The 17,833-nt window shown below is 44.0% G+C and overlaps 4 protein-coding genes across 8 annotated transcripts in view; 1 reads left to right on the top strand and 3 right to left on the bottom strand.

Annotated features, from left to right (window-relative positions):
- LOC118504441 (chloride channel protein 2) overlaps window positions 1-2,268 on the bottom strand; it is a 25,679-nt gene extending 23,411 nt beyond the window's left edge. The window contains exons 1-2 of one of the 3 annotated variants that reach the window (XM_036038907.1): window positions 2,067-2,268; window positions 1,069-1,750 (exon numbers count right to left, since the gene is read on the bottom strand). The gene's annotated coding sequence lies outside the window, so the exon portion shown is untranslated. Of the gene's footprint in view, window positions 1-1,068; window positions 1,751-2,038 lie in introns of all 3 variants that reach the window. The other 2 variants (XM_036038909.1, XM_036038911.1) reach the window with 2 other exon arrangements.
- A 1,006-nt stretch (window positions 2,269-3,274) lies between these two features.
- Window positions 3,275-8,901, bottom strand: LOC118504444 (heterogeneous nuclear ribonucleoprotein H3). Of its 3 annotated transcripts, none has more exons than XM_036038929.1 (6): window positions 8,714-8,901; window positions 7,739-8,237; window positions 6,990-7,134; window positions 5,441-5,583; window positions 5,162-5,371; window positions 3,275-5,070 (listed from the first exon to the last, which is right to left on the bottom strand). In XM_036038929.1, exons 2-6 carry the CDS (start codon window positions 8,229-8,231, stop codon window positions 4,349-4,351), a joined length of 1,713 nt encoding a protein of 570 aa, XP_035894822.1. In that variant the 5' UTR covers window positions 8,232-8,237; window positions 8,714-8,901; the 3' UTR covers window positions 3,275-4,348. The 3 variants fall into 3 exon arrangements, with proteins under 3 accessions (XP_035894822.1, XP_035894823.1, XP_035894824.1); XM_036038930.1 differs by having other exon boundaries at window positions 3,275-5,067; window positions 8,714-8,893; XM_036038931.1 differs by having other exon boundaries at window positions 7,739-8,207; window positions 8,714-8,891.
- Window positions 8,902-9,023: 122 nt separating this feature from the next.
- On the bottom strand, window positions 9,024-9,819 carry LOC118504447 (probable 28S ribosomal protein S23, mitochondrial). The gene is made up of 3 exons (XM_036038940.1): window positions 9,659-9,819; window positions 9,437-9,598; window positions 9,024-9,371 (listed from the first exon to the last, which is right to left on the bottom strand). Exons 1-3 carry the CDS (start codon window positions 9,700-9,702, stop codon window positions 9,083-9,085), a joined length of 495 nt encoding a protein of 164 aa, XP_035894833.1. The 5' UTR covers window positions 9,703-9,819; the 3' UTR covers window positions 9,024-9,082.
- A 1,472-nt stretch (window positions 9,820-11,291) lies between these two features.
- The window catches only part of LOC118504450 (allatostatin-A receptor-like), a 78,113-nt gene continuing 71,571 nt past the window's right edge, over window positions 11,292-17,833 (top strand). Inside the window, exon 1 of the mRNA XM_036038942.1 lies at window positions 11,292-12,301. Within this exon, the coding sequence (XP_035894835.1) occupies window positions 11,747-12,301 (555 nt within the window). The 5' untranslated portion in view covers window positions 11,292-11,746. The remainder of the gene's footprint in view (window positions 12,302-17,833) is intronic.

Consider the following 17,833-nt stretch of genomic DNA (forward strand, 5'->3'; position numbering starts at 1 on the left):
CTTATTTCGCTACGCTTGCAAATGAGCCTCACTTTCTTCGCCCCATCAGACATCGGCCAGCCCAAATTGATGTCATCGAGAAGCCTCGAAACATACAACATCACCCACGATCATCAGCCACCAGCTGAATCCGGATTACACGTCCGAACCGACCGCAAACTAGTTTGCTCCAGACATCACTTGAAACCCCCGGGCCGGAGATTACTTGTTTATGATGTCGTCAGCACAACAACAACAACAAAAAATCCCTCAGGTAGATCACTTCTTCGTCCTAAGCTAGCGTATCGAAATTGGGCACTTGAGGCTGACGACCATACCTGATGGATGAAATATTAAACATCAACAATGACCTTTGCTTCAACAGCTGCGTTTCGATTGTTTGGCATAAAACAAAACATGCACAATAGGGAAGATAATGCGGCATTTCTCATCGCTCATCGACTGTTAAGTGAGGAAATAACATTGATCTACAAACTATCAATAAAAAAAAACTATCTCGCTAATCAGCACTCGAAGCCTGATTATCCGGATTATCGTGTTTAGCTTAATTTACACGCCATCCACTCGCTATCTAGACGATAACAAATTGCGATCGTAGAGAAGCGATAGAGGTGAATGGGAAGCAAACTCAGCCATGGTCGGGTGCTAATGCCTCCCACTCGGACGCGTGGGTGATTGATCACCCGTTAACCTAGCGCTATAGATAACGGCTTAGATAAAGTAGCCAAGATAGCTTCCCACGATGTTCTCGATTAGTGATCGTTTAATTGGGACGCACCGTGTGTCATTACGCCAGACATCGTCGTGTGTCTGGTCAGTCTGGGAAACTGGGTAACTTTTCCTTACATTTTCACTAGCCTTTCAAGAGCGATAGAATCTGATCTCTGGCGTGCCGATAACGAAGCAAGTTAAAGAATAGAAAATGTCTAAAGTGATGTAATCACGATCCGAACTTCGCACCCGCAGCGCAGGCAGAAAGTAAATACCCTGGACGCGTCACGCCATGCAATCCACGCCGGAAATTCCGCCCGAAGCGATAGAGACGCTGACGCGAGGGATCGATCTTACCTTGAGAAGTCGGCACTCCACAAGTCGTCTAGCGCGTGGCACCTCCTGGCAACGCCTGGTGTGATGCAATTTTAGACTCCCTAGGCTCCCACTCTTGGAAGCCGGAGCACGTACCGAGAGCCACCAAGAAACTAGACACTTTTTATCCCCTTTGGCCACGTGCACGGAAGGGCAGGAACGGCAGTACGGTGCGTGATCTTTCGAGCGAAACTCCACCAAAACTGACAAGTTCAGTGTCACACGCGAATTCTAGGCTGCAAAAAACCGCTCACAACACACTAGAGAGCGGAAATCGCGCTAATAATTATACATGAGAACCCAAGCGCTCCAAGTGAGAACCGGCCCAGTTGGGGTGGGAAAGCATAAAGATCGCGATGAGGAAGGTTTGGGCGGTTTTTGCCCCTGTTTTTTTTGCTTTGCCGTTTTGCTAAACAACTGCGATCGTATTTCGCTTACGGGCCGGCTTCGTTTCGCCAGCTGATTCCGAGGCTGATGGTTTCGCGGGCGATCAAACGTCACGGTTCGCGCTGCAACTGCACGAGTTTCACATACACTGGGAGCGGTCTAGCTTTTCGCACTATGTCGTGCAATAATTAGTGGATCGGTTCGCTGAAACACTTTGACCACTTCACCTTTTGAAGCGATCGACAAGTGGCAATTGTGGTGCTATGATGATGATGCTCTGCAAGAAAAATGATGCCTCGTGTGTAAGGGAAACGTCGACGAACGGGGATGGAAGAGGGAATAAAAGCGAAAACGACTCATTAGAAACAGGTTGAGCGCGAGAGAACCCGGCGGGAAGGGAAGTGGGAAAATTGCTGGCGAATGTTCTAGAAGCGTGAGTTATGTTGGGACAGGAGGATTTTTTTGTTCGGGACATGATACGAGCCACTTCAAACCAATTCTTAGCGCTAGTTGGCTAACACAGGATCAACTGTTTAAAAGACATAATTAAACAAACGTCTCGTACACCGAAATTCCTACTACGTTTCACTAACATGGCGGATCGGCAGCATCAGTGTAGCATAAAATCACCGGCACACCCCACACACAACCGAGCGTTCGGTAAAATGCAATAAAAAGCACACGCACAAAAAAACACACTCCCCGCGAAAAACCGACTACCAGCGCGATCAAAAGTGCAACTAAACTGGCTACCGTTCAAGATCGAACCGATCGTATCGAAATGTAACCCGCGACTGAAACCATCAGCGATCGAACGCGTCCCTCGAGCCGTGGCGTTTGCGTCGTGGAAGTAAGATTTGATTCATGAAGATGCGCGTGATCACGCGAGAAGAAGGATTGAGAAAAAAGGAAGTTAAAATACAACAAAAATGCACACCCAACCAAACAACGGCCAAGGGGAAGAAGACCTACAGCGGGAGGAGGCTGCTGATGCAGGTGCGGTAATTGTGCGGTTGCGGTAATACCGGTGGTGTGTGGGGAAAAAACGAAACGCACGCAGGAGAAAGAAAGGTACGCGTGAGATGCTCCACTTTGTTCACGACGTTCCGGTTGGGAAGAGGCATCATCAAAGGCAAAGAAGAAGAAAATTGGACACAGCGAAAAGGAATGAAAAGATTTTTATGCTACCACGGCTCACACGTTTTCGAGGATTTGGGAATTAAACTCATTTTTGTCTAATTTAATATTTATATTATTTTATAATTTTATAAAAATTATAATTTCGTGATAGATAAGAGATAGCTCAATTATATGTATTTTTTATTATTTCGCAATATTGTGAAAAGAATTTGAACATGACATTGGAGGTTTGTGTGACATACCTTTGAGCTATCGCAAAATTTCCCTATAAGTTGGAGATGCTTTATTTATGTAGAATAAAAGTGTATTAAATAAATAGCGATTCGTTTTATCAACAATGTAACGCTTGTTGCCAGACGTATGGTTCGGGTTGTTCGGTGTCATTCTGAGTACGTGGTCATCAGCAAACGTTAAGTGGTTAGGAAGTCTAAAAACAAATTGATCCTACCTAAAAATGAGATTAATATGTTTTCACACATTTTCATTATAAACATTCCACGACTGGCATCTGCAACAAATTCTCAACAGAATCCAAAATAGGTGTTGCAATCAAGCTAAAAATGTTGACACCTTAGCAGAAAAACCACAAATCTCAACCCGGATGTATTCGACCGAGCGCAATTATTTCTTTCCCATAAAAATGGAAACCACAAACGGCGGATCGATTTTAAATTGGGTGTCAGTTTATTTACTCCATGTGGGGGGTTTGTTTTTTGTTGCACTTGGCCTTCCTTCTTCACGCCCTATTATTATTTTATATCTTGATAGCTCTTAACTTACACCACCCTTTCTCGGTTCTCGGGTGTGTGTGTGTTCCGGAACACGCGCCACATCGATTTGCCAGTTTACCTCTATACATGGTTGTGTGTGGTTTTGTGGAAATTTTATTACTAGTAAAGTATAAGCAGAATTACGCTACAGTCACGAACAAACGAACAGAAAATCTCTTTACCCAATACAGGAGTTCTGATCAGCTACTGCGGTTTATGTTCTGTTTCGGCTGCAGATTGAAAGTGTCTCTAACGTTTTGTTATAAGAATTGAGTCGTCTTCCCTAGCTTCGAGCATCCCCTCTCTGAACGGCGTGTAACCTTAAGAGCTATACATTATCCATCGCAATCACCAGCTTCCCACCAAACCACCGCGCCATATGCAGAAGTATTAACATCGTGATCATCATACTCACTACCACCACCATATCAGGGTTAGGGCTTACTGTGTATAAAGAGCGGGTTTGTTTTGTTAATACGGCTCAGCAGCTACCCTCTTGTTTCAGCTACGTCCACTTATCCACCACGCCCAGCACATTAGTTTTGGGATTGTTAAAGTAATTCTGATTATCAGCTGTTGTTTGTATTTCCTTTACACGAGACATTGGCGAAACAAATGCTCTCAACGAAAAAAAAACAAAACGGAACAAACCCAACACAAGCGGCGTACGGCTGGTCAGCGGGTTAAAAATAACGTAAAGTTTGTCATACTACATATATATAGAATTAGACGATATCATCATCCTGTGAGGATCCATTTTGCGGAGCAGGATACACAGCAAAATGGTACAGACGGATCGTAATATTGTTGTGTTCATGTAAAACGTTCACGATGGAACCCACAATCAAAGCTTCCCGCAGCTCGGCCGAAGCGCGGTTAACGATAATGGATTTGATAATGAAGGTGAGGACATATATAAAAAAAAAATCTCATCTTATGCCGGTCTCCCGCCTCGACGAACGGTCTCAGTTAAAGTACTTCTTCGGGAACTGGGTACCGCCCATACCGCCAAGTCCACCACCCCCGACGTTACCGCCAGCGCTGCCAAAGTGACGCTGGCCGGCAAACAGCTCGATGTACCGGGAGCCCATCTTTTCCTTGTCCTTTCGCATCGCCTTGATGGCTTCCTCCTTCGTTTCGAAGTACGCATCGCCCTCGCCCGACGGACGCTTGCGGCTGTTCATCTGCACCACACACTTGACTGGCCGGAGCGGCATGAAGAAATCGTGCATATCCTGCTCGTCGCAGCTGAACGGCATGCCGCGCATATGCACACAGTACAGGTTCGGTTCGTCGCCGGCAAAGTCATTGTTGGCGTAGTTGTTCATCGAACCGTAACCGCCGCCGCCACCGTTACCACCACCGGAACCGTACCCGTAGCTGCTGTTGCTGTAAGATCCCATGTTGGAATTATTGCTGCTGCCCATGCCGGACGAGTAGCCACCGTAGCTGTTGGACATCGGTCCGGAAGAGCGGTAGCTGCCGCTGCTGCCCCCACCACGGTCCATGCTCATCATCGATTGCATATCTCCACCGCCCGAATTGCCACCGGATCCGGAACCATAGCCAGCGCTTGTGCTGTAACTGTTCGCGCCGACACTTACACCGCCACCGCCACTGCTCATACCGGCACCCGACGGGCTGCCGCTACGTCCCGAGCCATAGTTGGTGCCACCACCTCGATCTACTTGTGGACGGAAAAGAGATGGGGAAAGTTAAACTCCATGCTGACAGGCGTTTGTACGCATGAATGCAGTGCAAGGTAAAGAGTTACTTACTTAGCTGATCCTGCAGCAGACGCAAGATGTCAATGTTACCCAAATTATTGGACATACCCGAACCCGAGTTGCCATTGTTTCCCTGGGAGTACATTTGACCCATATTGCTTGAGTTGGCACTGTAGCCACTGCCACCATTGCCATAGCCGCCATTCGAGCGATCGTTCCATCCACCGCTCACGTTACCTCCCATTGTGCCATCGGAGTAATCTGTAAAAAAAACGGGATGATTTTTATTTTAAATCAACTAAAAAACTCATGTTACGCTTGCGATCGTACCTTGACCGTAAGCTTGGTCGGACATCTGTGAGTAGCCTCCACCGCCCGAGTTGCGATCGTTGCGTCCATAGGGTGTCATACGTCGGAGACGCTTTTCAGCCCGCTTCATCTCGCGGGTGCTGCTGCGGAAAAGCTCGATGTACCTGTGTGTTGCACCGTGCATGTAGGAGGGAATGGGGTTTGAAAGGATACAAACAACACACACACACACATACACATTGTGACACGAGGAAAGGAAGGAATGGTAGAAATAAAAGAGATAAAATAGACCATGATTAGCTTTAAATTTTAAACCAAGCGATTGTCGAATCGTCGGCCGCATTTGTTGCTGTTTCTGTTAGAATACAAGAGTTTTTTATTTTATTTTGGGGGGCTCTTTATGTTCCATACTTGAGATGCTGTCGTCAAGGTGAATCAATTTGTGGCGGAGGAGTGATGCGCGGCAAGTACATGGGCCGCAAGAGATCTGTATGTGTGCGGTAATTTCATTTTAACATATTATTCACAATACTAGCAGACGAAGGTTTTGTAATGAATGTTCTCACACTTTGCTCGAGAACGGGATTCATTGGACGGCGTTTCCTTGGTGTCCTTGACTCAAATGGCGACGGTGTGTAATACCATCTTTCACTAGATAAAATTATTTGCTTGTAAAACAAACATAGGCATCAGTAGAGATGAGTGCCACGATTACGATTACGACACGAGAACAGTCGTATTTTATGGACGAGAACAATTGGAAGAGTTTATAATGTCAATTATGCTGACAACATTCCCGCCGTATCCCTTTTTTTAACGTACATTCCACACTTTCCACCGTCAATTGAAACCCATTTTTGACCGTTTACCCCACCATTAGCAACGGCAGCCGGAATGAACTGCAAATGCACAGGAGGTGTAACACATTGCATACCCAAAATCTTGCTTCGTTTTTACACGTATCAGCACGACCCCGAGTACAGGAAACCCAAAACATAGCCCAGATTATAAGCGCATACGTAATTCCTATCGTAACTTATTTGTTTAAAAACTAAAAAATGATAGCAGCAACATATCGTGCAATCAAACTGCCGAAATGCTTAAACGGAACTAAATCTTGAAGCTGATCGCAAACGCAAAACTCTATCGTATCGTCTAATGTAGGAAGCAAAGATTTTACTGAATTATCAAACCCGAATTCGTGTATTCTTTTGATCAGATGTTGGCATATGCAATATTTAGTTAAGGTAAGCATAATATACTAATAGTTTTTGTAGAAAGGTTCTTCTCGGTAAACGAAGAATGAGTAGCAAATATTAAATATTTTGATTCCCGAAGAACGGGCTTGGTATTAGCAAATATTAAATTTCATGTTAAACTGTTATATATAATAAATGTCATACTACAAATTATTTGGCTTGAAAGTGAAGTGTGAACGGTTTTCATTGTTCCACAGCCACTTGCTCCGAGACATTCTTCTAGTTGCGCTTTCAACTTTTCTGCTGCTTATAGTCAAGAGGTTTCGCTTCAATTTTTAATGAAAAAAGAGTAACATGAACAAACCACCCACCTGTTCCCAATCTTCTCTTTGTCCTTTCCCATGGCCGCTTCAGCATCGGCCTCAGATGCAAACTCTACAATCGCCTCCCCAGATGCCCGTCCCAGGTTGTCCAGTAGCAAAAGTATCCCATTATAGCCATTCTTAATCGTCAAGCCTGCGGGAGTGTGGTTAGTTTTTTCGTTGATTTTGTTTCGGTTGTTGGTTTGTTTTTGGTTTCGATTGTTCAATACATTTCCACATAATTGTGTGTTGTGTAAAGGATAGAAATAATTGATTTCACGAATGAGGAGTAAACGGGTGGTGAATGAGAGGATAGTGATAGGCTTGAAATGTTTTAATTGTGTGGTGAGAAAATTTGAATGAGAGGGGACGGGAGTATGGAATGGGCAAAAGATAGAAGAAGGAAAATGGAGACTAAGGATTGTATTTATCGCCGGAGTCTTGCACCGGATTTAAAAGCGCGCATAAGCGCATGCAATTCCACGTTTCGCAGACTGACCCACGCCCATAGACCCATCCGTTTCTCCCGAACCGAACTGTGCTGGCTAGGCCTGTGGCTGGAACCTTGTGGTAAGGTAGCAGCAGGCACAGCAGATGGGTGACGCATTTATGGGCGTACACGAGCACGGATGCTTTCTCCCGGTCCCGGTTGTTACCAGTCGTTGCGGATCGTTAAATGGTGCAACGGGGGTAAATGTTGGTTGAGTGGGGGCGGGAAAAACCTACGGAAAGAGCAGTCTCGACCGTTTTATACTTACTCTGGAAAAATGCTTTCACATCGTCCTTCGTGCTGGTCCAGGGCAGACCGCGCAGCTTCACCACCGGACCACCGTCCTCTTCGTCTTCCATCTCCTGGAGCGCCATTTCGTACTGCTCTTCGGTAGCGTTAAAGAACTCAATGTACCGGTGGCCGATGATTTGCTTGTTGCGGGAGAACGCATTGTTACGGTCGGCGGCGGACGCGACACGAATGTATGCTTCGCCGGTTTGTCGCTTGGTCAGCGGATTCACGCCTATGTGCACGTGCAGTATGTTGACGTCGTGCAGAAAGTTGCGAATCTCCTCCTCGGTGATGCTCCACGGGAGTCCGCGTAGCCGTATGAACAGCGATGGGTTGTTCCCTTCATCGCCCGCAACCGAGCTTTGATTCTGATCAAATCCGCTCATCGTGCCACTGCCCAGATCAGCGTCACCGTCGCCGCCACTATAGCTGCTGCTATCCTGTTGCTGTAGATTAGCGATATCCGTCATATTGTGCTGTGAGTGAGGATTGTAAACAAAAAAGATTCAATCGCAAAAAACGACCAAACGACGCTTGCCGAACGAAAGAGACAAAAGTCAGGGAAAAAACAAATCACCACTAGCGCCCCCTTACGGTCGCAAAAGGTAGCTTGGGTGTGAGAAAGAGAGCAGCACAAGCCGCTTTCGCGAGCTCTTTCACGCCTATTACGGATGCACCAGGTAATTGCGAGAGGACGCCATATTGGCGCTGGAAAAGGAAAGCATCGTGACACGGTGTACTGTAGCAATGCGACTAAACACCAAATTTGGAACCGCATTTCGCAAACGCCACACACAGCAACCACAGTACCACAACGCTTTGCAAACTTCACATTTGGTTTTGGTCGGGATATTCCCGCTACAAAATGCCAATTGCCACAACGAGCGTTCTCTTTTGCAAGCATCAGTCTAGCCGTAGCAGAGTGACGACGGGGGCGAAGCAGAAAACATACCGTACTCTACACGTTTCGCACACAATTCGACCTTCGACACGCGGAACACCGAGACTGCAAGATGTTGAAGCGTTTTTCACGAATTCACAGCGATACTTTCACCAAAATTCGCACCAAAAACGAGCGGAGGCGTGAGTGTGTATGTCACGCCGTCTTCAAGGTGTGTGAAGAACTGAACTCGCAACGAGCGTTTGTAAACACGTGATCCGAACTTTGACAGCCACTGCACCCGAAGATGTATGCCAAGGTTACTAAAACCAACCTGTATGTACCTTGGTGTACAGTAGAAAGAGAACAAAATAACAATAGATTCCAGCTACTGAAAATGGTTTCATTTTATTGAATTACACTTCTAAATGCACTACACTATTAATCTTTAAATATGTCTTGCAGTTGTACGGTTTTGCCACTATCCTCAGGTTTGGACGAGAGCTCAACCTGCTCGACCGTCGCACTCTCAGCCGGTCGTTTGTCGGCTCTTTGCTGGCGCATTTTATCTTCCAAAAGATCAATTGCTGTTTCGAACACTTTCTGCTCGTCCAGTGCCCCTTGTGTGGACAGATGCTGGTAAATTCCGATGAATTGCTGAGTCGGCGTAAGGTTATTCGTGTCTAGCAAGTTAGTTGCGAATGTTGCTTTACCAGACTTGTGGAATTTGCTGTAAATCCGTAAACAACCTTTGAGTGTTCTCCGTTCTGTGCGTTACCGGCAAATGGTACTTACGCTCGAGCGATGTCTTCTTGGTAGAAAATTTCTCGAACGGGTACTTTTGGGGCGGGACGATCGTACCGTGGTTCGTCAAGGGGCGGGAAAGCGGTCACTACATCATACCAAAGCGGTCGCTCGTCAAACTTCATGGCACCGGACTTGAGGAGCCCTTGCGTTCTGAAACACATTGAGAGATGATTATTAATAACAGCTAGAACCCAAAAAACGCATATTTACCTTGTTATGATTGTTCCGATTTTTTCCAACCTACTGTTAGCCATGCTGATGTGTTTTTACACAAAATTTCAGTCGATTTTGTTGCTGCCTGCCGCGGCCGACCAATGAACTTGTTATGAAATCAAAACACGCCGAGCTGTTTAGTTTATTTGACAGTGCGTCTGATCAACTGTGGTATTAACAGTGTTGCCAGATACATATGTTCAGAGAAAATGTTCAACTATGTTGAATTTGTTTAAAAATAACATACGAAATTGGTTTTGCTAAATGCTCTTGTAATTTTAATCCTGTAATTATTATCCACCCAGAGAGTTAGTTTAGTTAGTTTTAAATGAAGCGATTTTCTATACTTAACTGACCAAATATTGTGTGTTGGGGTGGTCCGGTGGCAGTGGCGACAGTGGCGCCGGTCTTCAAACGACAGGAACGGGGTTCAAATCCCATCTAGAACGCCTTCCCCTTACATAGGGCTAACTAGGTTGTAGTGCCAAGGAAGAAGAAGAAGATCAAATCTTGTACTTACTCAAAATTTTATTTAAATCGGTAATAAGGTTACTTTGAAATAGCATGAACCTTCAATTATTTACTAGATTTTTTTGTTTGCTTAAATATATAAGTAAATAGAACATTTATTGTACTAAGAAAAAATGTATGAAACATAAACTACCGATTTTTTTAAAGAAAATCTTCAGTGATGGAGGCGCATGGTACTTTTGAGTGTAAGTCGTTATACAAGCTTTATCTTTTTCTTCTTTGGCTCGATACGCCATTTTTTCCTTATTTGACTTCAATTTCGGTCAAACTGATTGTCAAGTTAGGCGTACGGGAAGAATAACCGGATGGAATAAAATACTCGGTGCAACCATGTCCCAATAGGTCCCAGTAGTCCTTCTCCAAGTGATTCTTTCTTAATTGAAAGAATTTAAACCAACTCTGTACTGTGCGTCATGAATACTTTAATCCTAATTAGTTAGCTTCATATTAAACGAATTGAACATTTCACTTAAAGCCACAAAATTCAATTACCATAATCAACGATTCAATCATATATTGTGGCAGAGCTAACGGCCCTTTAAAGTAACGCAATGCCACTCAGCCCGAGAGGGAAAGTCGGTTACGTTCGGTAACAGCGTACTGCTCGCTGAAGCCTAGAATCGTGCCGGGCGTAAGAAAAACCACACGCTGATGATTGACACGCCACACCAACCGAAACCTACAACGATCGGCAGACACGCGTGGCAGACGGAAATACCTTAAAAAGGACATGGCTGTATGTGCACCAGCCAGCCTGCCTGCCAGCCAGCCAGCCATCCAGCGTCGAATTCATTCATGAAAATGGATGAGCGTTAACGTAGCAGGACAGAGACACCGTTCCGTTCCAACTGAACGGAGAGCATCACAACTCGCGCCACCAGTTGATCCGTGTGGCTCACTTTAGTGTTTCCTTTCCGGAGCGGAAAATGTGGGTTATCGTGATGGATGCTATCTAAATTCGGTACGCTCTCATGCTTCTGCTTTTTCGCCCCCCATTCCGTTTCGTTTTCGCTCAGCACGAGAGCGTTCTGAGGTGGACTTTGCTCACGAAGCCAGTGTTCGGCTCGGTTGGGTTTACGTTTCGCGAACGGTTTGTTTCAGTTCATAGTCGACATCGGTTGCTTGCGGTCGCAGCTTGAGTTAGGAGCGTTTCAAAGCATCCTTCGGTTAAGGTGTTAAGCTGTTGTAAGCAGGACCGCCAGTTCGTTCCAGTTGTTCCTATGGAGCGCGCAACAACTGATGATGGCCGATGAGTCGGTTAACGGATTACATAAAATGGAGCAAAAAATGTTACGAGCTGTGTGATTTATTGTTCATGGAAAGGTTTGCTTAACTTTCAACCTGTTGCACAGTACGGGGGAATAGGTTTATCGGGTGCTTTGGAGATGTGCTTAGAGTGTCTGAAGTGATCATGAACCAACTGTGCAAGTGTGGGGTCTGGTCCGGTGCTTTTCCGAGGATGGCAAAATTGCGATGAGCTGCTGAGTGTGACTGATTGCTTGTGGTGAGAGTGAATCGTAGTGTAGTGCAGTGTGGAAGCAATAAGACACGATCATGGTGAGCGAAAACTACACCCAGCTGCTGCTGGACGGTACGAGCAGGTTCAACCTGTCCGCGTTCAGTACCGCAGCCGGACCAACCGTGTCCCTGGAGGAGGATCTTCAGACGCAGATGATGGTGTCGACGATAGTGGCGATCTTTTTCGGCTTCATCGGCATTACGGGGCTGCTCGGCAATGCACTGGTCGTACTCGTTGTCCTATCGAATCCGCAGATGCGCTCGACAACGAATCTGCTCATCATCAACCTTGCTATTGCGGATCTACTGTTTGTAGTGTTCTGCATACCGTTCACTGCCACCGACTACGTGCTCGCGTCCTGGCCGTTCGGTGAACTTTGGTGCAAAACCGTACAGTATTTGATCGTGGTGACGGCACATGCCAGTATCTATACGCTCGTGCTGATGTCACTGGACCGGTTTCTGGCGGTTGTGCATCCGATCGCGAGCATGGTCATACGGACGGAGAAGAACACCGTACTGGCTATAACCATCCTCTGGGTGGTGATCATCACCACCGGGCTACCCGTATCCTTCGCGCATGGAATTATTGTGAGTGTTGTTGATCTTTTTGTTACATTTAATCAACCACCCCCTACCACCTCCTCCTCCCCCCATAATGATACGCTCTTCCTGAAAGAGCTTCTAAAGAAGCCATCATATATGAAACGCTTTTCACAGACACAATTCATCCGAAAGCTTCACCACGAATTAGGTATTTGTGTAGCGTTGAGTGGCAAGATAATGGACGGAATTTTATTGGCCCGTAATTTTATCCCGGTACTCGACCACGCCGATGATAAGGGAAAGTCGGAAAAGTAGCGCCGTTGCTGTAGTGGCAAAGTTGATAAGCACAAAAAGGGGGACGAGAATCCACAATCCGATCGACGTAAATCGATACCCGTCAGCACGCGTACCAATTGTGCTGTTGTGTGTTTCACGTCGCGTTTCAGGCGTGCCGTATCGGTCGTTTGTGTCGGTTTGTTTATTAATGGTTAGGCGGTGGTGCTCGTGGTTTTTTTTTTATTCCTTCCAAGCGCCAACACATTCTGTGTCGAATGATGACGATGATGGAATGTGGGTTTCCCATCTTCACTGCGGTGGAAGAGTTTGTTTTGTGGGTTTTTATTTCAGTGTCAGTCTTCATGTTGCTATCCATTAATACGCCGGAAACAAGCGTTTCGCCTCCCATTCGTAGATAAATAAGACGGATGCACTAAAGCCGCGTACGGTTTCGCTCGGTTCCGAGGCGTGTGCCATCTGGCGGATGGTACAGTTGCAAAAATGCTTTCCGGGAGGATTGGAAGGTTGCAATAAACCGGTCTTTGATTAGAAATGTCCATGGTACCGAAATGGGTGGGCCGGCCTGGGAGGGCGGTATGTAATGTTTGTGAGTGATATCTATCTTTAGTCAAGGACAGTTCGGTGAGCCATGGGTCACCAAATTGGTTGTACTGACCCTTTCATTTTATGGATATAGTGTGTGTGTGTGTGTGTGTGTGTGTGTGTGTGTGTGTGTGTGTGTGTGTGTGTGTGTGTGTGTGTGTGTGTGTGTGTGTGTGAGTCTGATGTATCTAAATAAAATGGTCTTTTATTTGAGGTTTCTATTGCTTGAAATGATTCATTGAAATATAATGTTTTGGTGGTTTTTCGATCAACATTTTAATATATTGTGGTGTTTCAACTCAATCTCATTCGGTGGAAGTATGCGGTAAGGTACAAAACATCATACGAATATCGGGTAGTTTTTAAAAAACGCTTTGTTCTGTTGCAATAGAAAAACTCAATCGATGTTGAGCACTGAGCTACATTGATAATTACTTACCAACCATGCGGAACCACCGTGTCGATTCAGGGGCTCATATTTCACTGCCAAAATGTTGTGCGTGTGTTTTTTGTTGTGTTCAATTGTAGATGTGTGTTGTAGATATTGTATTATTAGAATAAACAACATCCCGCTGACCTTGCCACTGCACAGGGGTCATATTAATGCGTTAGTATGTTAATTAGCTGCTTAAATATGTATGCAATTTCCATTCGTTTGGCCGTAGGTGCTTGTGACGAACGCTTGCGGTTTGGATTCTGCATAATTAAAATTGGTAAATTGAGCCGTGCGTGTTGTATCGATTTCGTTGAGCAGTGTTCAATTTGTTTGAACCGCAGTTCATTGGTGAAAATGAAATACTCCTCTACTTAATTAAGGGCAAAAAATGCCATCAAACAACATGTTTGTTTGCTTTTAATTTTAGGTTTGTTGTTTTTTTTTTGGTACAAGTTTCGCAGGAGTATATTTTGTTTTATTTTCTTATTTAGCTCTACAGTATATAGGGAGCTTTTTTCCTGGATCATTGGCTGAACCGTGTTGTATTTTCAACTAGTGGCCTTGAGATTAACATTTTTTACATATTTATTTCCTTATGTTGACACTTAAACCTTGATAGGTTTTGTTTCGACTAGGCTTACCATTTCTGGCTTCCTTGACTTCGTTTTACTTGTAGTTGGATAATCAGTGTTGCGTACGAGCCCGCGTCTAATGTGTTTAAATTTTCCAATAATTGTAATGCTATATCCAGTTTGATAACGATTCAGATAAGGATCAGATCGGATGATAAGTCGTCGCTTACGAACGATGTAAGACACTGGACTCTTGTCCATTGTGCTTGAAAGATGAAGATGAAATAGTAACTCTACCCTTAAAATCTTTTCAATGATTTAAAATCTGCTTATAGGGTCGTAACTATCACATAAGAAGCTAAAAAGTTTCTATACTCTATTCACCATGTTTGAAACTTCATGTAGAGACCGTAACAATGCAAGATACCATACTACAAGTATTTATCTTTCATGAATTGGTGATAATACAATAGAATTTCCTGATAGATCACAGCATTGTCTGTCCTCAACTTTACGCTCAGCTATCGAGTATACGATGTCGATGAGAGAATCGTGTCGTATCGTCACCGTAAAATCAACAACAATTTCAAAGCTCACGAGTATGGCAAACGTTGCAACCGCACTGCTGCAAGGAATATCACCACATGTGTCTTTGTTGGATTGATATTGGTTTTCCATTCATATTGAGTTCAGCATATTAACTTGATCAAGCTGCCAATTCACCTAGCCATACCATTTTCAGTTGCAAATGGAACGACGGACATTAACTGGGACATGAAGGGATGCTCTTTTACTATAGAGAATATAGATAAATTAATAGTTAATTAAGATAATATAATTTAACACAAAGTGCACCCACAGAACATTAATTTTAATTTCGATAATACCTCCTTAGTGCTCAGTTCTCTATAAGAGTCGCCTCCTGTTTTAAATTAAAACAAATACTTAGGACTCATACTCATAAGGACCGGGAAGGCTTGGCAGGTTGAAACTAAGTGGAAAGCTATGCGGTAAATGCTTTCGCCTAAATGAGCAACAGTACTGATGGATGGTTGCTCATGAATACCACAATAAACCACAGGTGGTTTTGTTATCAAATTAACTCGAAATTGTATCTATTTAACATGAAAACAAAAGGTTTTCAATAACATTTTCTTTTAACTGTTAACTTTTTTCACTGTTTGAAAAATGCACATTGGTTGCAATTTGATTTTACCCTTATAACTAATGTATAAATGTATAAATGCTCGAAATTTTCGTTTTGGCAATCCAAATAAAACGGCAACTCTAACAAATGTATTCCATCTCGTCCCTGTTTTCATTAGGTAAAATAATCAATTTATTTAAGGATGGTGTAGAGGTTTCGTCCTTTGCGTACGTTCTTACGCTTTCTAGCCGAAGTGAATTGCACGGTAAATGGAGATTTTTGTATGCAAAAAGCAATTGATTCAATTCGTCACTTAGCATAGCACCAATATCTCCCCGAGCACGGCATTTGGAAGTAAAGAACATTCAGGTTTTCCTTTCTTTTTTCGTTCCTTGCTTCAATTTTCCTTTTAATGATGCTTTCGCTGGTTCACATCAACAACGTTTTCTTTTCTTGGTTAATGGTAGTCGTTTGCTTTTAACTCGAGTGTGTCAACAAGGCTGTTCTTGGAGTTTTTTCTCTCCTTCTTGTATGTGTGTGTGTGTCTCTCTCTCTCTACTCCCGCTGCTATATTCAGCTGTTCTATCCTGGTGCCTGACGATGTGGCCTGCTGCTGTTTAATTTTGTTACGCAGTCCAAACGAATTTTGTCGCAGCCGAAAAATAATGTACACGCGCCACATTCGAGTTCCGCGAGATCAAAGCCGATGCGGTGTTTCCCGGATACGGGCATGGAGGCAAGATGACTGTCAAGGGCACCTCGCACTGTCTAGAGCATTTCCCAGGGCAGGCGCACAACCCAATTAGTTCTGCTGGCAGCCATGGCAGCCTTCGAGTCGTGTGGCTCGAGCATGTGAAGATCGCTAGAAAGCTATCGGGCATTGTATACGATTCGGCAGCTAGAACCGTGCAATTTAACCATCGCACTGGAGATAGGACGCTATTTTTAATTCAATTCGTCCTTATCGATTCGGTATCCGTTGGTGGCTTGTGCATGAGTTATATTGAATTTCGCATACATCACGCTGGCTACCGGGTTTCCCCACGTACCTGGTGGCGTTGGCGGACGTGTACACCGGCATTGCAACAAGTGAATTGAGCGAGGCAAAAATATTGACATTTTCCTTCATTGCTAACGAACCGTGAACACACACACACACCTGAAGCGTAATAGGAAATTGAGTCGCTTCCAGCGCTAACGGCGACATCATGCTCTCAAGTGTTAATGAGATTTTGTTTGGTTTGGCTGAAAGCAGCGAATTTCAGTGAGGACGAACTGTGGATAAACACGAAAAAAAAAACACAACATCATTTCGAATGAAAAACACAGCAAACAAGGATGCAAATGAGTGGAAGTGCATTGTGGCACTGTTCAATTCAATCAGTTCCATCAATGCTGATACCGTATTGGAAATTGCATTAACCGAATTGCATTCGCTTCCCATGTTATTCTCGGCCGATCGCCCAGGGAATAGTGGAACACCGTACACGATCCATTCCAAGCGCTGGGCTTGTAGTGTGAAGTATAATTTCCAGCAATGGCTCGCCGGCCGGGTTCAGAGTGTGGTGCTTCTAAATAAACAAAAATGCTTTACCCATCGTACGAATGGAGAGGTGTGCACTTGAAGAAACATCGCCGCTCTGTAAGGAAAACAGCAGGTGGTGTGAATAGCATTTGTTTTGTTGCATCAACAACCGGGGGTTTCTTCCTCTTTTTTGATTGCAACGTTTGCACTGCTTCGGTGGAGGGATTTCGAGCTGAAGACTTGAGGTAAACAATGCGAATTAAACGTTCTCGTGTGATTGACGCACGAATGCAATTCATCTAATAGCTGGGTGCACTCGGTTCACTTGGGTAGCGAATATGGAATTGTTGAGTAGTTGCAGATATTGCATCAGTACAGTGTACTGACATTCCAAAAAGGACGCAGGTTTTGTTGCGTTACGGGTACGGTACTGGTGTAGGTGTTCGCTTTGAGTAGATGCAGATGGCTGCTTATTTGTATGCAAGGACGTTCGGAGCAGTTTGAACTGTCCCTTGGATGTGAGGAATAATTTTCAGTATTTTGTTTAATGCTCTCATACTTTGATAGACAGCGTTTGAAATTGAAAGCAGGTTTTGTATGAAAGTTATAGCGCAGTTTATCAACATTATTTTTAAACATTGTTTTATGCTCAATTGACTACAGTAATTCTGTATTCTACTTAAATTTCACCATTTTTTTCACTCTTTTCGATGTGATTGGGTCAAACAAGAAATCGATTATGTGTGTCGTTTTGCTTAAAAATGAAAATATTTGGCTAACTAGCTATGTCATAGTAAATCATTTTAGGAATCTTGCCTTTACAATAATCAATTTGAAATGTGTATCTCACCAAAAATTGATTTTATTTAATTAGATTTTTACGCAATGATAAGATAATTTTTGCACAAAAAATACTATGTTAGAATGTTTATAAACCTTTTAAAAATTTGGCATGAATTTACCTAATAAAACTATTGAAAAAAAAAAACAATTTAATAATCCATGACAAATCTGTTAT

The sequence above is a fragment of the Anopheles stephensi genome, chromosome 2 (assembly GCF_013141755.1).
Source record: "Anopheles stephensi strain Indian chromosome 2, UCI_ANSTEP_V1.0, whole genome shotgun sequence".
NCBI lineage: Eukaryota > Metazoa > Arthropoda > Insecta > Diptera > Culicidae > Anopheles > Anopheles stephensi.

Excerpts from the sequence above, each read along its gene's own strand:
- LOC118504447 (XM_036038940.1), bottom strand. The coding sequence starts at position 9,702 with ATGGCTAACAGTAGGTTGGAAAAAATCGGAACAATCATAACAAG. Across the intron at positions 9,599-9,658 it reads ATCGGAACAATCATAACAAG|AACGCAAGGGCTCCTCAAGT; the intron begins GTAAATATGCGT and ends AATGTGTTTCAG. Across the intron at positions 9,372-9,436 it reads CAAGAAGACATCGCTCGAGC|CAAATTCCACAAGTCTGGTA; the intron begins GTAAGTACCATT and ends ACGGATTTACAG.
- LOC118504444 (XM_036038929.1), bottom strand. The coding sequence starts at position 8,231 with ATGACGGATATCGCTAATCTACAGCAACAGGATAGCAGCAGCTATAGT. Across the intron at positions 7,135-7,738 it reads TGTGAAAGCATTTTTCCAGA|GCTTGACGATTAAGAATGGC; the intron begins GTAAGTATAAAA and ends ACACTCCCGCAG. Across the intron at positions 5,584-6,989 it reads AAAGAGAAGATTGGGAACAG|GTACATCGAGCTTTTCCGCA; the intron begins GTGGGTGGTTTG and ends TGCAACACACAG.